General features: G+C 45.8%; 1 protein-coding gene across 3 annotated transcripts in view; it reads right to left on the bottom strand.

The window, feature by feature from the left end:
* Positions 1 to 19,172, bottom strand: part of PLCB1 (phospholipase C beta 1) — a 508,515-nt gene that overhangs the window by 170,326 nt on the left and 319,017 nt on the right. For all 3 annotated transcript variants that reach the window (XM_077314606.1, XM_077314600.1, XM_077314616.1), the window contains 3 exons: positions 14,903 to 15,003; positions 10,796 to 10,962; positions 3,283 to 3,429 (listed from right to left, as the gene is read on the bottom strand). In XM_077314606.1, coding sequence (XP_077170721.1) covers positions 3,283 to 3,429; positions 10,796 to 10,962; positions 14,903 to 15,003 — 415 coding nt within the window. The remainder of the gene's footprint in view (positions 1 to 3,282; positions 3,430 to 10,795; positions 10,963 to 14,902; positions 15,004 to 19,172) is intronic.

The following is a 19,172-nucleotide window of genomic DNA, read 5'->3' as shown; positions in this document are numbered from 1 at the left end:
CTGTGGGGCATGTTAGCATGAAACTTGGATCAGCAGCTGGAAAGAGAAAATTAAGTGCAGAACCAAGCACAATCTACAGGGCCTTGAAGAGACACATGTTGGGTATTGCACTAGTGCAGAAATGGTCAAGGAAGGAATCAGAAAATGCCAAAGAAACGGGTGAAACACAGGGCCTGAAATATTCATGAGCTTCAGTCCTCTTTCCTAGGATGAAGACTCATGGACTAAAATGATCAAGCCACCTGGCATTTACATGGATAGTCCAGCCCAACCTGATGTCACCATTTCTCAGAAGACCAGCTCTGGTCTGTATTTGGATGGGAAGCCCTCAAGTTGTTAAGTAGAAGCAGACAGTGGAAAAGCACCCCTGAATATCTCTATCCCTTGAAACCTTACAGCAGGGGTAGTCAAACTGCAGCCCTCCAGATGTCCCCAGTTCACTGGAAGAGGCTTATGGGAATTGTAGTCCATGGCCATCTGGAGGGCCGCAGTTTGACTACCCAGCCTTACAGGGTGGCCATAGTCAGCTGTGGCTGGATGGCACATCTGACCTCCCCCAAACCAGTTCAGGATTGTGCTTTCAGCTCCCAAGATCTGAAATGATGGCCCCCAGACCCAAATGATGTTTCCTGAGACTGTAATAAGTGCTTTCCATGTCTATTTTTGCCTTCCTGTACCGATAAGCTGTGTGACTCAGATATAGATCCCATTTTATTCAGTGAATGCCCTCCCATACCTTTTCCGCACTGGCAGTATCATGCCAGGATGCTGTTGAGGGCTGGCAACAGCACAGTTTGTCCAACCGCTTCCTGCATCCCCACGGAGGGCAACTCCATGGACAATGATCCTCCAGGCCTTCCCATTCCCCGGAGTCCATTTAAGTTTGCACCGACTGCTTCAGTGACTCCATCTAGCCACCTCATTCTCTGTCGTCCCCTTCTTCTTTTGCCCTCGATCGCTCCCAGCATTAGGCTCTTCTCCAGGGAGTCCTTCCTTCTCATGAGGTGGCCAAAGTATTTGAGTTTCATCTTCAGGATCTGGCCTTCTAAGGAGCAGTCAGGGCTGATCTCCTCTAGGACTGACCAGTTTGTTGGCCTTGCAGTCCAAGGGACTCGCAAGAGTCTTCTCCAGCACCAGAGTTCAAAAGCCTCAATTCTTTGACGTTCAGCTTTCCTTATGGTCCAACTTTCACAGCCATATATTGCAATTGAGAAGACCATAGCCTTGAATAGATGGACTTTAGTTGGCAGGGTGATGTCTCTGCTTTTTAGGATGCTGTCTAGATTTTTTCTATTTAGGAAACTGGTATTGCTACCACATTCCTAAACAAACTAATTCCCTAGCCAGTTTGGTGGCTGCACACCACCATGGAGCCACCTAAGGCATTTTGTGTCCTTTTTGGGACACCTTAGTTGGCCCAGGGCTGGAGAAAGAGCCGGTCCTTGCCAGATGACTCTTCCCTGCCAGATGGGCCGGGCCTGATATAGGCCTCGATGGCGCCAATAGCATGGAAGGGGACATGAGAAGAATCCATGTTCCCTTGCACAATGCAGGAAATCACAACTACCTACCCACCCACAGTGACCCCAGTTTCATGCCCCAGTGATCCCCCCCAAACACACACTAAAAATGTTCAGAATCCAGCCTGGCCTGGTGATCAGCAATTCCCTGGGTATGCAAGGCAGGGCCACGAGGGACAAACACTGGCACATCCCCTCCTGCCCACCCACTCACAATCTGCCTCATAAAATCAGCATTTCTGGCGGATGACTATCTAGCCTCTGCTTAAAAACTTCCAAAGAAGGAAAACTCACGACCTCCCGAGGAAGACTGCTCCACTGAGGAACCACTTTGTTAAGAAGAAGAAGAGTTGGTTCTTATATGCCACTTTTCCCTACCAGAAGGAACCTCAAAGCGGCTTACAATCGCCTTCCCTTTCCTCTTTCCACAACAGACACCCTGTGAGGGAGGCGAGGCTGAGAGAGCCCTGATGTTACTGAAGAAGAAGAAGAGTTGGTTCTTATATGCCACTTTTCTCTACCCGAAGGAGGCTCAAAGCGGCTTACAATCGCCTTCCCTTTTCTCTTCCCACAACAGACACCCTGTGAGGGAGGTGAGGCTGAGAGAGCCCTAAGATTACTGAAGAAGAAGAGTTGGTTCTTATATCCCACTTTTCTCTACGAGAAGGAATCTCAGAGGGGCTTACATTCGCCTTCCCTTTCCTCTCCCCACAACAGATACCCTGTGAGGCAGATGAGGCTGAGAGAGCCCTGAGATTACTGCTCAGTCAAAATAGCACTATCAGGGATGTGACCAGCCCAAGGTCTCCCAACTGGCTGCATGTGGGGGAGTGGGGAATCAAACCTGCCTCGCCAAATTAGAAGCCCGTGCTCCTAACCACTACACCAAGGCAGCCTTCACAACAACTCTACCAGGGAGTTGAGGCTGAGTCCCATGGGAGAATAAGGGTTTGAATCCTCATCTATCCTGTTCGGAGACCATTGTTTGAAACACAACGTCACAATGGTGGGGGTGGGGCACAGCTTTCTGCTTTGGGCAGAACAGACTGCAAAGGGTCAAAAAGTCACCTGCACCCCAGAGAAACCTGGCATTCTCTTCGGGTCCCACTGCTGCTCCACGCTGGGTCTGCTCCGGGGACCACCGGAGGAGAGGACTTTAAGAGCAACAGCCTCTAAGCTGGATGACCTCAAGCAAGGCCCAGTTCTCTCTCACAGACCCACCGGGCTCTCAGGACATCTGCTGTGGGAGGAGGAAGGGGAGGGCATTGTGAAAAGCAGGTTATAAACAACTCTCCGTGACCTCCAACATAATCCGGGGTCCTGAAAGAGAGTTCTCACCCTTTGTACCGAAGAAACGTCAGCAAATTTGTGGCTTCTCATCCAACACTGACTGGTAACACTGGATTCCCTCCCCAAAATAGCTCAGATGTTGAAGAAAACCTGACGTTCCCATGCAGTTTTTAAAGGGCGCTCTAATAAGTAGTTGCTTTCAAAGCTTAGCTGGGGATCCAAATTAGGCAAATGCGTCACACTCGCTTTGCTCTACTCCATATGTAACCACTGGAGGCATGACCTTGGCGGGGGTGGGTTGGGGCAGAGGTCATGCTCCCTCATGAGCAAGGCCGAATGGTCATCAGCAGGTTGCCACCCTTGAACTGCCATCCAACTCCCCTCCTTCCCAGCTTTTTTTGCTTGTCCTGTCCATGATCTTCGCAGGCCTTTACTAAGTGAGTGAGCCGACTTGCTCCGCCCTGCCCCTTACCTGTGAGGTAGGTGTTGTGTGAGGAATTGATCAAATAGTGCGAGAGGGGCTGGGTCATGTCTTCGTTCAGGTCCAGTTTTTCAGGCGGCACCACCCCGTTCTCCTCTCCGCTCAAGTAGTTCATGAATCCATCCACGGAGATCTGCCCTGGGAGAGAAGCAAATTCAGAAGACACATACTTCAGCTCACGGTGCCGGCAGAAAGGAGCCTGCGCCACCGCTTGAAACGTTCCGCTCACTCCTGGAAGGAGAGAGAGTGTGAGAGAGCAGCTGCTTTTAACACCTTCACCCATCGCAGCCTAGAAAGAACCTCTGGAGAGGAAGTAATTAGCACTCTTTCCTTTCTCTGCTAATGGTCTCCCCACTGGGGAGCAATACCCACAAACTGCAAACTTGTGGCATGATTAGGGGATGGGAGCCATCTATTACACAGATTTGTTTTCCAGCGTGCTGGGCAATGCCTTCGTTCTAAAACCCTAAAAAGTTCTTAGTTCTAAAACCCTAAAAAGTGCCTTAGTTCTAAAACCAAGTTTTATAGTCATACCTATGATGTTTGGTAGAGCCTCCTGTGACTCAGAATGGTAAGGCAGCCGACATGATCTCTGAAGCTCTGACCATGAGGCTGGGAGTTTGATCCAAGCAGCTGGCTCAAGGTTGACTCAGCCTTCCATCTTTCCGAGGTCGGTAAAATGAGTACCCAGCTTGCTGGGGGGTAAACGGTAATGACTGGGGAAGGCACTGGCAAACCACCCCGTATTGAGTCTGCCATGAAAACGCTAGAGGGCGTCACCCCGAGGGTCAGACATGACCTGGCGCTTGCACAGGGGATACCTTTACCTTTACCTTACACTTAGTGTAAGAGTCTCTTGCGGCGCAGAATGTTAAGGCAGCAGGCATGCACTCTGAAGCTCTGACCATGAGGCTGGGAGTTCAACCCCAGCAGCCGGCTCAAGGTTGACTCAGCCTTCCATCCTTTCGAGGTCGGTAAAATGATTACCCAGCTTGCTGGGGGGGTAAAATGGTAATGACTGGGGAAGGGAATAGCAACCCACCCCGTATTGAGTCTGCCATGAAAACCCTGGAGGGCGTCACTCCAAGGGTCAGACATGACCCGGTGCTTGCACAGGGGATACCTTTACCTTTCACCTAAGATGTTTGGTAGCTTCTGAAAGCCCTTCTCTCTTTCATCTCAGTTGCCAGAGAACAGTCAGCCTACGAGAGAAAGTTTTGAACTGCTTTTTTTTAACTAAAGAGAAAACCCTTCTGGACAATACCTTATGAAATGCCAAGGAATGAAAAAATAAACAAACACACTGTCCAAGTTATAATGATGAAAAAACTGTGATTTCCTCAGGGAGAGGGAGCCCTGCAGCCCTTACTGTCCTGTTACTCAAGGGATTTCCTCCACAGGACAGCTGTGCGGTCCTGCAGCGGAACAGCCAAGCTCTATTCCTGGGAGCACCAGAGAGATCAACAAGAGCTTGGAAGAGTTAATGATCCTGTTCTCAGAGAGCTGATGACAGGAGTTTCACTCTCAAAAGTTCTTATCCCCAAAATCTCTAAGGTGCCCTGGCCCCAGCCTGGTGGAATGAGCTCCCGGAAGAGCTAAGGGCCCTGACGGAACTGTCAAGGTTCCGTAGGGCCTGTAAGATGGAGCTCTTCCACCAGGCATTTAGTTGAGGCCAGGGGATCCCGCCCAACGATGCGCGCCATACATCTGGTGCAATAAATCAGAGCCTGGCAGAGTTAGTTAAGTAGGTGCTTGGAAGATTGTGACTGTTGATTGGTTGGAGAGTAACCGTGGGTTCATACCGCCATTTGTGGATTTCTTGGTTTTGATAAACCCATTGTAGGGAATAGTATATTAATGTTTTGTGGGTTTTTTATGGGGTATGTTTTTATTGTTGTAAGCCGCTTCAAGAGGACTCAGTAAGGACAGGTGGGGTATAAATTAAATTATAAATAAATATAAATAAATAAAATGGATGCCCATCTAGAAGGGCTTCCATAACCTCCTTCTTCACAGGCGACTAGTCGACATTTCAAGAGTTTGAACAGTTTTGCAAAGAGTGTGAGACATTTCTCTCACAGGCTGACAAGCTTCTACTTATATGGGACGTTGGCAACCCTTTTGGTCCAAATGTAGGGGGGTGGGGATGCACTGCACCTGGTAGGAAATCCATGGGCTGGAAAAAGCTCTGTCCACATGAAGCAACCGGAGCTCTCCTTAGCCTGTGGATGTAGTGCGCCATGATTGTGTGGCGTCATCATTCTGCCTTATCAAAACATTTCCTACATCTTCTCACCGTGCAAACAAACACATCCTCTAATGCAATGGTTCTCAACCTGGGGGTCAGGACCACTTTGGGGGTCGAATTACCCTTTCACAGGGGTCGTGGCATGGCAAGCAGCTTGGCCAGGGAGGGGGGGGCACCATCCGCACAACAGCCTTGCAGGGTAGATCAAGACAGAGCATTTGTCTGTCTGGTGCAGTGGAAAAGAGCAAGGTCAGCCTGGTGGGACAAGAGGCAGAAATGAACTGAGAAACCCGGAAAAAAAAACAATTTATATACAATCATGGACAATTTATTTATTTATTATATTTATATACCACCCTCCCCGGAGGCTTCACACTATTGGTCGGTTTCAGTTTCATTTATGTGAAAGAACCCTTGCATAATTTTATGGTTGGGGGTCACCACAACATGAGGAACTGTATTAAAGGGCCACGGCATTAGGAAGGCTGAGAACCACTCCCCTAATGTTTTCTCCAAGCAGTAGAAGGAGGAATCTTTGTATGGCTCAGGGGAAAGCCCAGGGAGACTCGCAGAGATTAATTTATTTAAAGAAGCAAACACCAGTGGATAAAAGGCAAGAAGCAATTTTGTAGAAGCGTCTTTACTTTCTTCTCTGGAGTGGCAAAAACCTCTTATGTTTAATCGGTGTTTAATTTTTATTCTGCAAGCACTTGGGTTTCTTGAGAGAAGTAGCTAACGTACGTTCAGACTTTTTAAGAGACTAAATTTTCCTACAAGGAACAAAGATCAGCAGGAACATTTTGCTTAATAAAGAAGAAACTGTTTCCTGTTAAACGGACCAGATGTCTTTGAAAGGGCACTTAGAAAATGCACTCTCTCCTTTTTACAGAAGGAACTCTTACATGATGATCTATCGCTACAAACTCTGATATGGGCTAGCTACCATAAGAATCCTGTTGGGTCAAATCAGTGTGGGTCCATCTAGCCCAGTCTCCTGTCTTACCCAGGGGGCAATCAGTTCTTCTGGAGGGCCAGGAACAGGGCATAGAGGCCGAGGCCTTCCCCTAAAGTTGCCTCCTGGCTTTAGGATTCAGAGGTTTAGTGTCTCTGAATGTGGAGGTTACCTCAGTCCCTTAATCTCCACCAATCTCCGTGAATCTATCTAATTCACTTTAAAGCTATTTATTCCTGATGACATCACTACATCCTCTGGTAGTGAATTCCACATTTTAATAACTCTCTGGCTAAAGTAGCCTTTCCTTTGTTCCATCCTGAACCTACTGCCCATCAGTGTCAATGGTCGTCCTCAAGGTATTTTGGGAGAGGAACAGACATTCAGCCACTAGACAGGGACTCCATCAACATACACTGTTTGTTTATTACTGACGAATAGTAAAATTGTTGGTAAAGTGAGGACTTTACCAGTTTCCCAAAAGGATGCTTAACACAGTTTCAAAATAAAAATTTATATGCTAATGTTTCTTTAAATATACAATTCCAAATACGTTTTCCTTCCATCCCTTGTTTTCAGCATCTGCAAGAAATTGATTCGGAGGGCATGGGGAACAAAATGTATATTATATTTGAAGAATATAGAAGTACCGTACTTAAATTTCTTGTCCTTATGACAGAGGATATATATTTTTGTATTTTATTGATATACAAAGTTTGGACCAGAACCAATGGGCAGAAATTAATTCAAAAGAAATTCCCTCTCAACATCCAGAAGAAGTTCCTGTTAGAGTGGTTTCTCAGTGGAACAGGCTTCCTCGGGAGGTGGTGGGTTCTCCATCTTTGGAAACTTTTAAACAGAGGCTGGATAGCCATCTGACAGAGAAGCTGATTCTGTGAAGGCTTAAGGGGGTGGCAGGTGACAGTGGATGAGCGATTGGGATGTGAGTGTCCTGCATAGTGCAGGGGGTTAGACTAGATGACACATGAGGTCCCTTCTAACTCTATTGTTCTATGATTCTGTGAACCTGCTGGAAAAGTGGGAAAATGAGAACAGGATGCAATTCAATAAGGAGAAGTGCAGAGTTCTACTTCTGGGTCACTAAAATGGGAAGCACGCATACTGGCATACTGGATGGGAGATACATTTCTGGGTAGCAATGTGTGTGAACATGATCTTAGAGTACTTATGGACTGTGAGCTAAATATGAAAAGCCAGTGTGATGCAGCAATAAAAATGGCAAATGCAGTCTCCTCTCCTCATCCCCATGTGAACTTCCAAAGTATATTGGAATACACTGGAGACAGAAAAATCTACGTTTTCCAATAATGATTAGGTATTTTATCACACTCACTTGATGTGGAAATATGCCCATGAATTCCTTTCATGGGCGAACTTAACAAAAAAGTAGAAGAAATCCAATGTTATCTGGGGAGCCAGCCATCCCAAAACCCAACAAAGCCTGTTGGGTTTTGTCTAGTGCAGGGGTAGTCAAACTGTGGCCCTCCAGATATCCATGGACTCCAATTCCCATGAGCCCCTGCTAGCATTCGCTGGCAGGGGCTCATGGGAATTGGAGTCCATGGACATCTGGAGGGCCACAGTTTGACCACCCCTGGTCTAGTGAGGAATGCTCAGACTTCCATGAAGAGAGACCAAGATGGGCGGCTGTATGAGTCTGTCTACACCAGCAGAAAAAGCCAGAGTTCAGGAGCATCTGAAGAACTAACACCATTTGTGGTGGGGGAGGAGCTTCCATGAGTCACTGCTCCCTTCTTCCTGGACTCTTGCCCCTTTCTACTTTAAGGCCTTAAGCCAGTCTCTCACTTTCACCTAGACTTCCATCACATGCAATGTTGTGAGGATTTCCCTTTCCCTTCCCCTCTTCCTCTTGCTCCCTCTTCCTGTGCCCCTTCTCTTTCCCTTTTAGCGCTTTCCTTCGGCCCTGTTTCCTTTGGAGCATCACCCTTATGCAGTCACACCATCCCCCATTTTCCTTCCACCCTCATTGCTTCTATCCCCTAATCTGTCCTTGTCAAACCTTTAAATAAATGTTGTGCAGAGAGCCTAAATTGAGTACCAAAGCCATGTACTTTTGCCATTTGTTGTTTCCTCTCTGCTTTTCATTCTGTATAACCAATTGCCTTAGGTGTGAATGTAGCTGGTTTAGGGTAGTGTAGTTTGCACCAGGAATACCACCTGTGATGCTCTAATGTGTGAGAAGGTGTTTCTCCCCAACCTTGGGGTAGGAGATGCCAGTTGTGTCTTTCTCGCCTGGCTATGGGGGTAGAATCTGGAGAGTTCTGCGCCCAAACGGGTAGGCAGGGGGAGCCGGGGGGTTGGAGGTTAAGGCAGAACAATAGTTTCTGTGTGTTTAGTCTTAGCAAGGATTCAGAGATGTTAGCAACATTGTATCTTCAATAAAGAGATTTTTCTTCAACAAAGTCTGCTTATTGGGAGCAATCAAGTATACTCTCATATTGAGGTGGGAAGCTGCGGCAGGGAATCTGAAGAGCAAGCTCTTTGGGAGTGCCAGGGGCTGGACCCAGGCAGGCAGGTATGAGGAAACATCTGGCACAATCAGAAAGATTCTGAAAATTGGCCATATCCAAATGTCCGTCTGGCAGTTCCCAACTTCTGTTTCTATGGAGACAGGGTTCTCTTCTGGTTGAAAGATGACAGGGTCTCTTTGCCTTCTCCCTCAGCTTTGCAGAAGTTCTGCCCTTTCAATGCAGCTGATACAGTCGAGGAGACGAATGGAATGTGCTATGTATGGAGTATACAATCACACATCGAAACACTTATACACAAACAACATCATTTGTTGTAGGACAAAAGACGATGGGTAACAGCTGAGCATGGTTCAGATGAGCAGCCTTGTTGGTCTGAAGCAGCAGAACAAAGTCCAATGGCATTTTTAAGATCAACAAATTTTAATCAAGTAGATGGTTTTCGGAGTCAGAATCACACAGGCTGGAAGAGACGACAAACAGCCATCCAGTCCAGCCCCTCATCTTTTCAGGGACTTTTCATAGTTACAGAAGCTTTTACCTAGAATTAAACTTTGTTGGTCTTAGGGGTGCCATTGAACTCAAATTTTGTTTCTTTGGTCAAGTGAAAATATATTCAAGATGGCCTTAAAGGTGCCTCTGGAGTCACGCTATGCAAGGAACTGCCTTCTGGTTCACCACTAATTTCTAATTAGCTTCCTGTGTGGATCTTCCTTGATTTTTACCCCCCTTTTTTCTCAAACTGTGCATTACATCTGGATGAGCAATTACAGTTCACAGCAGAAGCCAATAAATAGTAATAAACGCTGTATATATGATCACATAAGTGTTTAACTTGGGACACATTACATACAGCCCCACCAAGCCTGGAAATTCAGGATTCTTCCCCAACTGCTAGATGAGAAGAGGCAGGTTTGTGATTGCTTTTTCACAGTCGATGCATCTCTGCCTTGTTGTATTTGTCCAACTGCCTTTCATATGTATCCCTTATCTCTAAACAAACAAAAAGTGGATCACTGCAAGAAACTCCAACCCTATACATTTAAATAAAGCCTCAAATGTGGTGCAAATGCATCTAGTCCTCTAAGAAAATCATACACTTAAGCTGAGGAGAAATCTCTGGAATAGAGAGTGCATGAATGGGGATGGGGAGGAGGAGGAGAAGGAGAAGGAGAAGGAGGAGGAGAAGGAGAAGGAGGAGGAGGAGGAGGAGGAGGAGAAGGAGAAGGAGGAGGAGAAGGAGGAGGAGGAGGAGGAGAAGGAGGAGGAGGAGGAGGAGGAGGAGAAGGAGAAGGAGAAGGAGAAGGAGAAGGAGGAGGAGGAGGAGGAGGAGGAGGAGAAGGAGAAGGAGAAGGAGAAGGAGAAGGAGAAGGAGAAGGAGAAGGAGAAGGAGAAGGAGAAGGAGGAGGAGGAGGAGGAGGAGGAGGAGGAGGAGGAGGAGGAGGAGGAGGAGGAGGAGGAGGAGGAGGAGGAGGAGAAGGCCCTGCGGCAGAGTAACTGTGCATTTGGCAGATTTCACATTCAAGTCAATAATGGTTGTCCCCGTGATCATATTTACATGCCCTCAATTATCGAACCTCTGAAGTGAAAAGCACCAAGGAAATGAGTTTCAAAGAACACTCTCAAACCAGTAATGAAACGTTAACTTCTTCTCGGCTGCCAATGGCGAGGCCAACCAGCTAGACCTCGCCTCTAATTTAAACCAAGGAGTGCTCCAGTGCATCAGCGTCCGCGGGAATGGGCTCGTTGCTTGAACCCAGAAACCGGCTACAGACGAAAATGGAAATTACTGACCTTTCCTGGCCAGACTCTTATTGGGTTCATATTTCTCAATCAGCTGCTGAACTTGTTCTTGCTTCAAGGGAGGGTAGAGAATTTCGTTCAAGCGGGGGTCTCGTTGTTTCAAGTTTATGAACTCCATCATCTGGTCCACAGTAAGATACGGTCTGGTCTTGGCACCGCTGGGGGAAGGAAGGGAGACCGATCACCACATGCAGCCCCTCCTCCCAACTCAACTTCATTATTATTATATTACTTCACAGAAGCCGCTACAGCCACCTCCAGGGGCCCTGCATTCTGCGAGTGTGCGGGGGGCAACCTGGGAGAGAAAAAGGCAATGTGTGGCAACAGGTGGCCATTTACACCAAGGGCTGGCGATCCAAGACGGTGCCAGAGCAGCAGCAGCATTTTTAGAGGTCTGCCTATGCTCTTTTTAAATTAGCTTTATACAACAAGCCTTTAATAGCATATAAAAGTACAATATAAGAAAGGAAAGTGCAAAAGGATCCACTGCTAGTGAGAACAAAGGCAAAGATTATTATGACTTTAGATATAATACATTTGTATTTGTAAATTAGCTTTATTATTTTAATCAGCTTTTATCTTTTAGCAGTGAAGTCTGTCTCGGCTGTCTGACCCACTATTATAGTAGTTATTTGAAGTAATTTGTGTCTCTTCCGCCAAGTTTGGGTCTTTTATCGTCTGTTATCTCCCAAGGATTCGTCTGTGTACCCTACAAGCTTGGGAAGCATTTGGAAAGTGAGGAACTCTCTACCTGCTGACCTTAGGTTTGTTTGTGTTAGTGCTGCTAAACTTGGCTTGGAGACAGGACAGCAATCAAACTTAATTATAACAAACTTAAACTATAATAGTGTGTGGGGTGCTCAGGGAAGTGATGCCAGGCAATTTGTGAAGAAACCTACTTGATATTTGCCCAGAGTTTGCACTGAAGACTTTGGATAATTTTTATAAGTTGCACACCAAGGGCTGCCAGAAATATTTCTTGCTACACCTTGGGATCAGGACTGTAAAACAGTGGTCCCCAACCCCCGGTCCGGGGACCAGTGCCGGTCTGTGGATCAGTTGGTACCAGTCCGCAACTCCTCCTTGTCCTCCTTCCTGGCTGCTGCCTGGGGGCCTGCCCTGCCACTCTGCCGCCAGCTCACCTTTGGGGCTCTCTGGCGGCCACCATGGCTGGGGCTCCCCCTCGGCATGGCACTGCCCAGCTGCTGCAGGCACCGCCCCCCAGCGGACGGTGGGAAAGCAAGTGGAGCAGGGACTCAAGCGGCAGTGACATCCCTCGGCAAAAGACTACCCCCCATTCGGGCCTCAGTAAAATTGTGAAGTGTTGACCGGTCCCCGGTGATAAAAAGGTTGGGGGCCACTGCTGTAAAAGATGAGGAAGGGTTCCAGGAGAGGAGGACTTCACCAGGAGAGGAGGACTTCATTTGCTCTGCTGGGGGGCAGCAGGAGCCAAACCACCCCTCGCACTACAGCTCCAATCAAGTGAGTCCCATCTGCACTTTCGACACAGGAGTTGCCACCAGGGACATGCAACTGGTGTGAAAAAGGTATCTTCTGGTTTGGTCCTCAGCTTCCGCTGCAGTGTGGTGGTGTCAGAAATTCCTGGGGCAGACGGCAAAAGGCCAGTTTGGTACCCGCTCTGGGGCTTCTGACAATGGCACCAGCATCCTTATCAAGTGGCTGAAGCCACCTGGGCCAGCGCTTGCCTCAGCATTAGAGCTGTTCGAGAAGCCTCAATCTGATGCCGTCCCCGGTGCCTCCTCCTCCTGCTGATCAAGTCATGCCAGAAAGACATGAAATTCAAGAAGTGCCACAAACCACTTCTATCAGCCCATTACAACCAGTTAACACCTGTAGGCTCAAACTCAGTTTGGTATTTAGAGGACTGAACATCTGCAAGGGCACACCATTGCATCCGTTCCCCTCTAGGCGATTATCGCCGGGGGTCTGAGATTGTGCATTAAAACTGGGAACGGAGGAATTGGGGCACTGCGTTTGAGTGAAGCGGGGGAGCTGTTTGCCACCATTAAGTTGTCGTAATTGCATTGTAGAAACAGAATCTATCCAGTGGCTTAATAAAGCTTGAAAAGATAAAGAGTTTCTTATGTTATTTATTCAGGCTTCGACTCTGCCAGAACGGTCTCTAGATTTGTTTTCCGTTTTCAATCTTTCGTCAGTGGCAGTGAGTCCGTCCTTGTTAATATTTGAGTATAATTAGGCAAACGCTCCTGTATCATGGAGAGTCAAGGCTGTGAGCATATTGTAGGGGATTTAAAAAAAAGGTTTTTATGGTTTAATGTGAACTGCCACGAGCCCGCCTGGCCGAGAGTGGCGGCATACAAATTAAATAATAAAGAAATAATTTCTCCCAGGGTCAAATGGTGAGGAGTAAGACAGCCTTTCAAAGAAGCGATATGGTAACATATGGAATAGAAGTAATTTTTTTACATGAAAATAGAGGGAACTTAGATGCTGGAACCATGAGGAATAGCCTGACAAACATACCCAGGTAAAAGAGTCTTACATCATTTTTTAGAAAACAAAGCAGTTTCAGAATGGGGGAGGGGGGAGGGGCTTCCTTCATTCCCCAATGGCAACTTCTTGGATTCCAACCCCTCTTCTCTAAGCTCCCATCACACCTCCCAGCCATCAGGGTATTCTTTCCTGAGCTGGTACTTAGTACCATCAGCCCTATAAAGCAGGGAGGATTCCACAGAACACTAACCAACCATGGGAAAGATAGACATTAACTATTAGATTTAAACGGTAATGACGGGGGAAGGCACTGTCAAAACACCCCGTATTGAGTCTGCCATGAAAACGCTAGAGGGCGTCACCCCAAGGGTCAGACATGACTCGGTGCTTGCACAGGGGATACCTTTACCTTTACCTTATTAGATTTATAATTAAATTTTCTTCTAGGGTTTCAAGGCATAGCCAACAAGACCTGACTTAATTGTGTACTGACTTAATTGGTGCCCCATATTGCCACTGGCAGCATCTAGTGCAAATATGACTGCATTCCACGCCCAACCAATTTCTGCAACCAGTTTTTTTGGCCTGCGTGTGTTGTGTGTGTGTGTGTGTGTGTGTGGGAAAACACTTATCTAATGCATGCTGCTTGCACCACCTCAATGCCCCATTGATTTACATTAAGTCAGAAGCATTAAACCAGAAAAACAATGGAGCATGGAAGTCACATCGAAGAAGAAGGCTAGATATCAGGAAAAGAATTTTCACAGTCAGAGTAGTTCAGCAGTGGAATAGGCTGCCTAAGGAGGTGGTGAGCTCCCCCTCACTGGCAGTCTTCAAGCAAAGGTTGGATACACACTTTTCTTGGATGCTTTAGGATGCTTAGGGCTGATCCTGCGTTGAGCAGGGGGTTGGACTAGATGGCCCGTATGGCCCCTTCCAACTCTTTGATTCTATGATTCGAAGAAGAAGAAGAAGAAGTAGAAGAAGAAGAAGAAGAAGAGTTGGTTCTTATATACCACTTTTCTTTCCCCGAAGGAGGCTCAAAGCGGCTTACAGTTACCTTCCCTTTCCTTTCCCCACAAAAGACACCCTGGGAGGTTAGTGGGGCTGAGAGAGCCCTGATATTACTGCTCGGTCAGAACAGCTTTATCAGTGCTGTGGTGAGCCCAAGGTCACCCAGCTGGCTGCATGTGGGGGAACGCAGAATCAAACCTGGCTTGCCAGATTAAAAGTCCGCACTCCAAACCACTACACTAAACAGGAATCCAGCCTGGGAAATTCCATGCAAGGCAGCAGAGATTCATCTTCAGCCCAAAAACACCTCCCGCCCAGCCGGTAGTTCCTGGCTGCCACAGTCTGGTTTTGGGGCTTGTATGATGCACGTTGTTGTTGTTGGTATTCAATATATTGCCCGCCACTCCAGAACCGGCTCATGGCGGGTTATAAATGTCCAATAAAACCCCAATAAAACCCCATTAAAACGGAGAGCAAAAACTTCAATAAGAACAGAACAACATGGCAGGAAGACGTCCCCAACCTCCTCCCACCCCCAAATTGTAGGCACAGAAAACACCATCGCCCAGGGAAAAGGAAGGGGAAAAGTTGACGTCCAGTATTTCTTACTACTCTAAGAAGATATGGTCAATTTCAGGCCGAGGGCACATGTTGCTCAGGAATTCTCTGTAGATTTCCGGAGTGAAGTCCTCTTGAGGAATTGAGTCGTTCTGTGAGGGATAAATCAAATAAAGCATATCAAGCACAGTGTCTTAAACCCGGTGCTCTCACACCTACATTAGAATGGACTGTCCCATAACCCACCAGCAAACCTCTCCCCTGATGGTGCTATATTTTTGGGTACTTCACTGGGGCACAAACATGCGTGGTGGGCTAGGTGCATGGCAGTCATTCAGTCCTCCACACTGCAACTATTCCTTCCCAATCTCCTCCACATCAAATATGCTTTATGCATCTGCCAGGATGGAGCACTGAGACATCAGAACATGCATTACTCCAATGTAGGCTATACGATCAGGAGAGATTTTATACCATCCCCACAGAATAAGTCCGACTCAGAGGCGATCAAAGACATGTTGTCAGACAAATGCACAGAAATAACTTCTGCTGTGGTCAGATTTGCTTGGAGGGCGATCAAAACAAGGAAAAGCTGGGTGGATTCGGAGCAACTTAGGTAGTGATAGTCTCAGTTGCTTGAGATAATGCTTGTGAGTTTGAAAATTATAATGTTGATTCTTATTGCTGGAACGTTTCAAATTTTATACTATTATAATTATCAATTATTCTTTTATGTACTTTGTGATTTTATTAGTGGTCTAGTACCTTAATAAAGAGTATTTGATTCAAATAATCAAATATGTAGCAAATATTGATTCAACTTACCACTGTGAGCCGAATTGTTACAAATTTACCAGCTATACCACAATTGTAAGTTTCTGGTGGCAACTCATTTGTGAGTGGACAGCAGACTCAATTTAGAACAGGATCCTTATGTAGGTAGAGGAGGAATTCCTGGGGCCATTCCGCACAACGGGCAATGTTGCTAAATCTGAGTGCTATTGAAAAACGCTGCAATCAAAAGCGGCAGGTCTCGGTAACGCACACAGATGTTTCTATGGGGAAAAAGGCTCTCCCACTAGCACTATTCTCGTAACGCACAAGTTTCCAGTCTCGCGGAAATCGCAACAAAAGAGGCAATATTTTTCTGCGCTTCCTCCCGCCCCTGGCTGTCAATCAAACAGAACAGCCAATTAACTATTGTATTCGTGCTTCCCTTTAAAAACTGTTTTTTAAAAACTCAAAAACACCAGTAGCAACGCAAATTCGTTCATTCAATGTATCAGAAAGACCTTTTTCACTGGCGCTTAATCGTTTACATGATTTTAAAGCTTTAAAAAAATCCCCCCGTGCTATTTCTAGCTGAAATTACGGGCAGTGTCGAACAAGGAGCTGTATTATGCTTGGAAACTTTACAGACAATTGCTTGTGGAGGGATTTCAGCCAAAGAAGCATTGCTTATTTGTTGCTTTTGCTGGTTTAATGGAAAAAAATTGGCAATCGCGATGCCGGAACCTCGGGTACGAGAGCTTAGGGAGGGACATGCTTGCTACCATTATACTGAGAATGTGTTGCAGGTTGTTCTCAAGAGTCTAGCGTTTTTTTTTAGGGGGAATCCACTTGTGGATTCACTGAAAAGCGCTATAACGAAGTGATTTTTGCGAGAGTGTTGCAAGAGTGTTGCAGATTGTGTATGACATCGTGAAGCAAGAAAAATAAATAGCTTTACACAATGGTAACACTTCAGCAACATTAACGCTGTGCGGAATGGCCCCTGCATCTTCCCCTGCGTTGTTTCTGGCAACTGACATGGTGTGGGGAAGATAGATGGGAGCATCACTTTCTCGGTGGGGAGCCTACAGGGCATGTGCTGACTCCCAATGGAGTAAGTGGCCCCAAACCTTCAGTCACCAGGCAGTTCCAGCTGCTGAAAACAGCACAGGATAGAAGGCAGCAATTCTTCCTTCTCCTGCACAGCAGTCCCGATCCAAATCAGGGACCACTGCACATTTACTCAGATGTTGCCACCAGGAAGTAGCAACTCCAACACAGATGCAAGTCCTGGTGGGGAACTCATGCAGTATGTAACATTTAGTTAGGCTCTCTAAACATTGTCAAGACCCTGTTCACAAGTTACCTGTTTACCTGTTCCCATGATTCCTCCCCTACCTTGACATATTAGTATGCTTTCATTGCCCGGTATTTTTCTGCAGAGCGGAGGCCCAAAAGGGCAGGCAGGCCTCTTTTTCCCAGAGCATTTTTTTTTACTGCTCTGAACTTGTTTATGCATCAGTTAGAATGCTTTGCAGTGTTTAGGTTCCAGTGCATACTTTGCATGGAAAAGCTTGCATGGGGAACTTTCATGCCTGGTATATAGTTCAGAGTGCCTCATTTCAAATTGGGGATCTCCGGGAAAACACAAAAGTTATGCTTGTAAGCTTGGCCTTTAACTCTAGCAAGAAAGCACTTTGTGCTCTGTTCGCTACTTTCCTCAATAAAGAGATTTTCTTCAACAGCGAGTCTGCCTATCAAGAGTTCAACAGTAGCCTGACAGCCATGAATTTATAGTCCTTTGTAGACCCACCACAGTATACCACACTATATATCACAGAATCATAGAGTTGGAAGGAGCCATAAAGGCCATCTAGTCTAACCCCCTGCTTCAGCTACAATAGCAAATGGGTAAACCATGGAGAAAAAATCCTAAAAGCCACCAAGGGGCAAACCGCGCTGCTAGTAAAGTTCTTCCATCTGAAGGAAAATAAAAATATTTCTGCCGCTCTAAGAATTTATAACGCCAAATTGTTCCATAGATTCTATATAGAGTTCCCGTGTGGATTGCTGCATTCAACAGCAAGTTGGAAAGCAAACAATCTTCCTCTGTTAGAAGGCTGTTGAATGTACCAAGCTACATTGCAATCATTACACTTGCGGTAGAGCTTGGCTAGCAAGCTCCTGAAACTGGAATCTGGCTAGATGCTTTTAATTACTGGGTTAAAATACACTTTCATGCAGCACCAAACTACCTACTTTATAATCTGTTAGGCGACTCCTAATTTTTGGATTTGTATTTTTATTTGCAAATAAGAGGATATTAGGGAAACTGTGGCACATTGGGCTGGATATCCATCTACTAGTTGCCCAAGATGAGAGAATAATCATGAGGCGAATAATGCAGAGAATTGTGGACACAGATATACAGATACTGAGTTCAACATCCATCAGCATTTGCTCCCCTCAATATTGGGGAATCCTCCCTGTGTATAGACAATTTCCTTTATATTTGGGAATATTAGTTCTCTAAGAAGAGTCTTTCTTTTAGCATGCCTAAATATTCTCCCCTCCAACGTATCCAGAGGCCATCTTTTGGATACTCCTTTTGCTGAAAGATCATGTCTTAATGGATGTGGTGTTCCTAACACATTACATCACATATTGGTGGAGTGCCCTAGATTTCTCCACTTGCAAAAACTACTAGTCAAATACTGGAAAAAACTGAAATGTATTAGTATAGATGAGAATCAAATAATTTATAGATGAAAGGGATCAGGAGATCATCCAACAGGTGGCCAAGGTATTATCCACAATACTATGGGTAAATCATTCACATCTGAATCCCATACTGGCTAAATAACAAATTTAAGTGTACCCTATTGTAAACCACACATCACAACATGACCACTTCATAATCTAGTATCTACTGCTTTATACATTATTGAAGTACATTATTGAAGGATAGTATTTTATCGTATTATTCTTGTTCTACTATTATATCATCTATTATGCCAATAAAAGTACCCTGTATACTACATTCTATTCTGATTCATTTCTTTATTTAAATGGTCATAGACCAGAACAGTGGTAAAACATGGTACATAAAAAAACAGATAAAATAGAAATAAAAGGGAAAACAGAACCATCCTCCACGGGTCAGGATAAAATAGTACAAATCTCAGTATAGAAAGTACAAATTTTACAAATAAACCATCCTGTCATGAGGTGATGGATTTTGTATACAGCAGGGCAAAACTCTGCAGTAGAAGCAGATACCTGAGGGTACCATTGTTCAGTAGCACTTTTGTCAACACTGGAATCAGAATGACCAGGAAAGCTCTTAAACACAGGAACAATGCTGATTGCTATTTTGGGGTTGGGAGGCGAATTCTTTACAAAGTTAACAAAAGGAAAACGACCCCTAATCACCAGAACTCATCACTGAAGTGGTCGTAGTAAATATATAAAGGTAAATGTAAAGGTATCCCCTGTGCAAGCACCGGGTCATGTCTGACCCTTGGGGTGACGCCCTCTAGTGTTTTCATGG

The sequence above is a fragment of the Paroedura picta genome, chromosome 1 (genome assembly GCF_049243985.1).
Source record: "Paroedura picta isolate Pp20150507F chromosome 1, Ppicta_v3.0, whole genome shotgun sequence".
NCBI classification, from domain to species: domain Eukaryota; kingdom Metazoa; phylum Chordata; class Lepidosauria; order Squamata; family Gekkonidae; genus Paroedura; species Paroedura picta.
The sequence above is the reverse complement of the archived record's forward strand: the minus strand, read 5'-3'. Positions and strand labels throughout refer to the sequence as shown.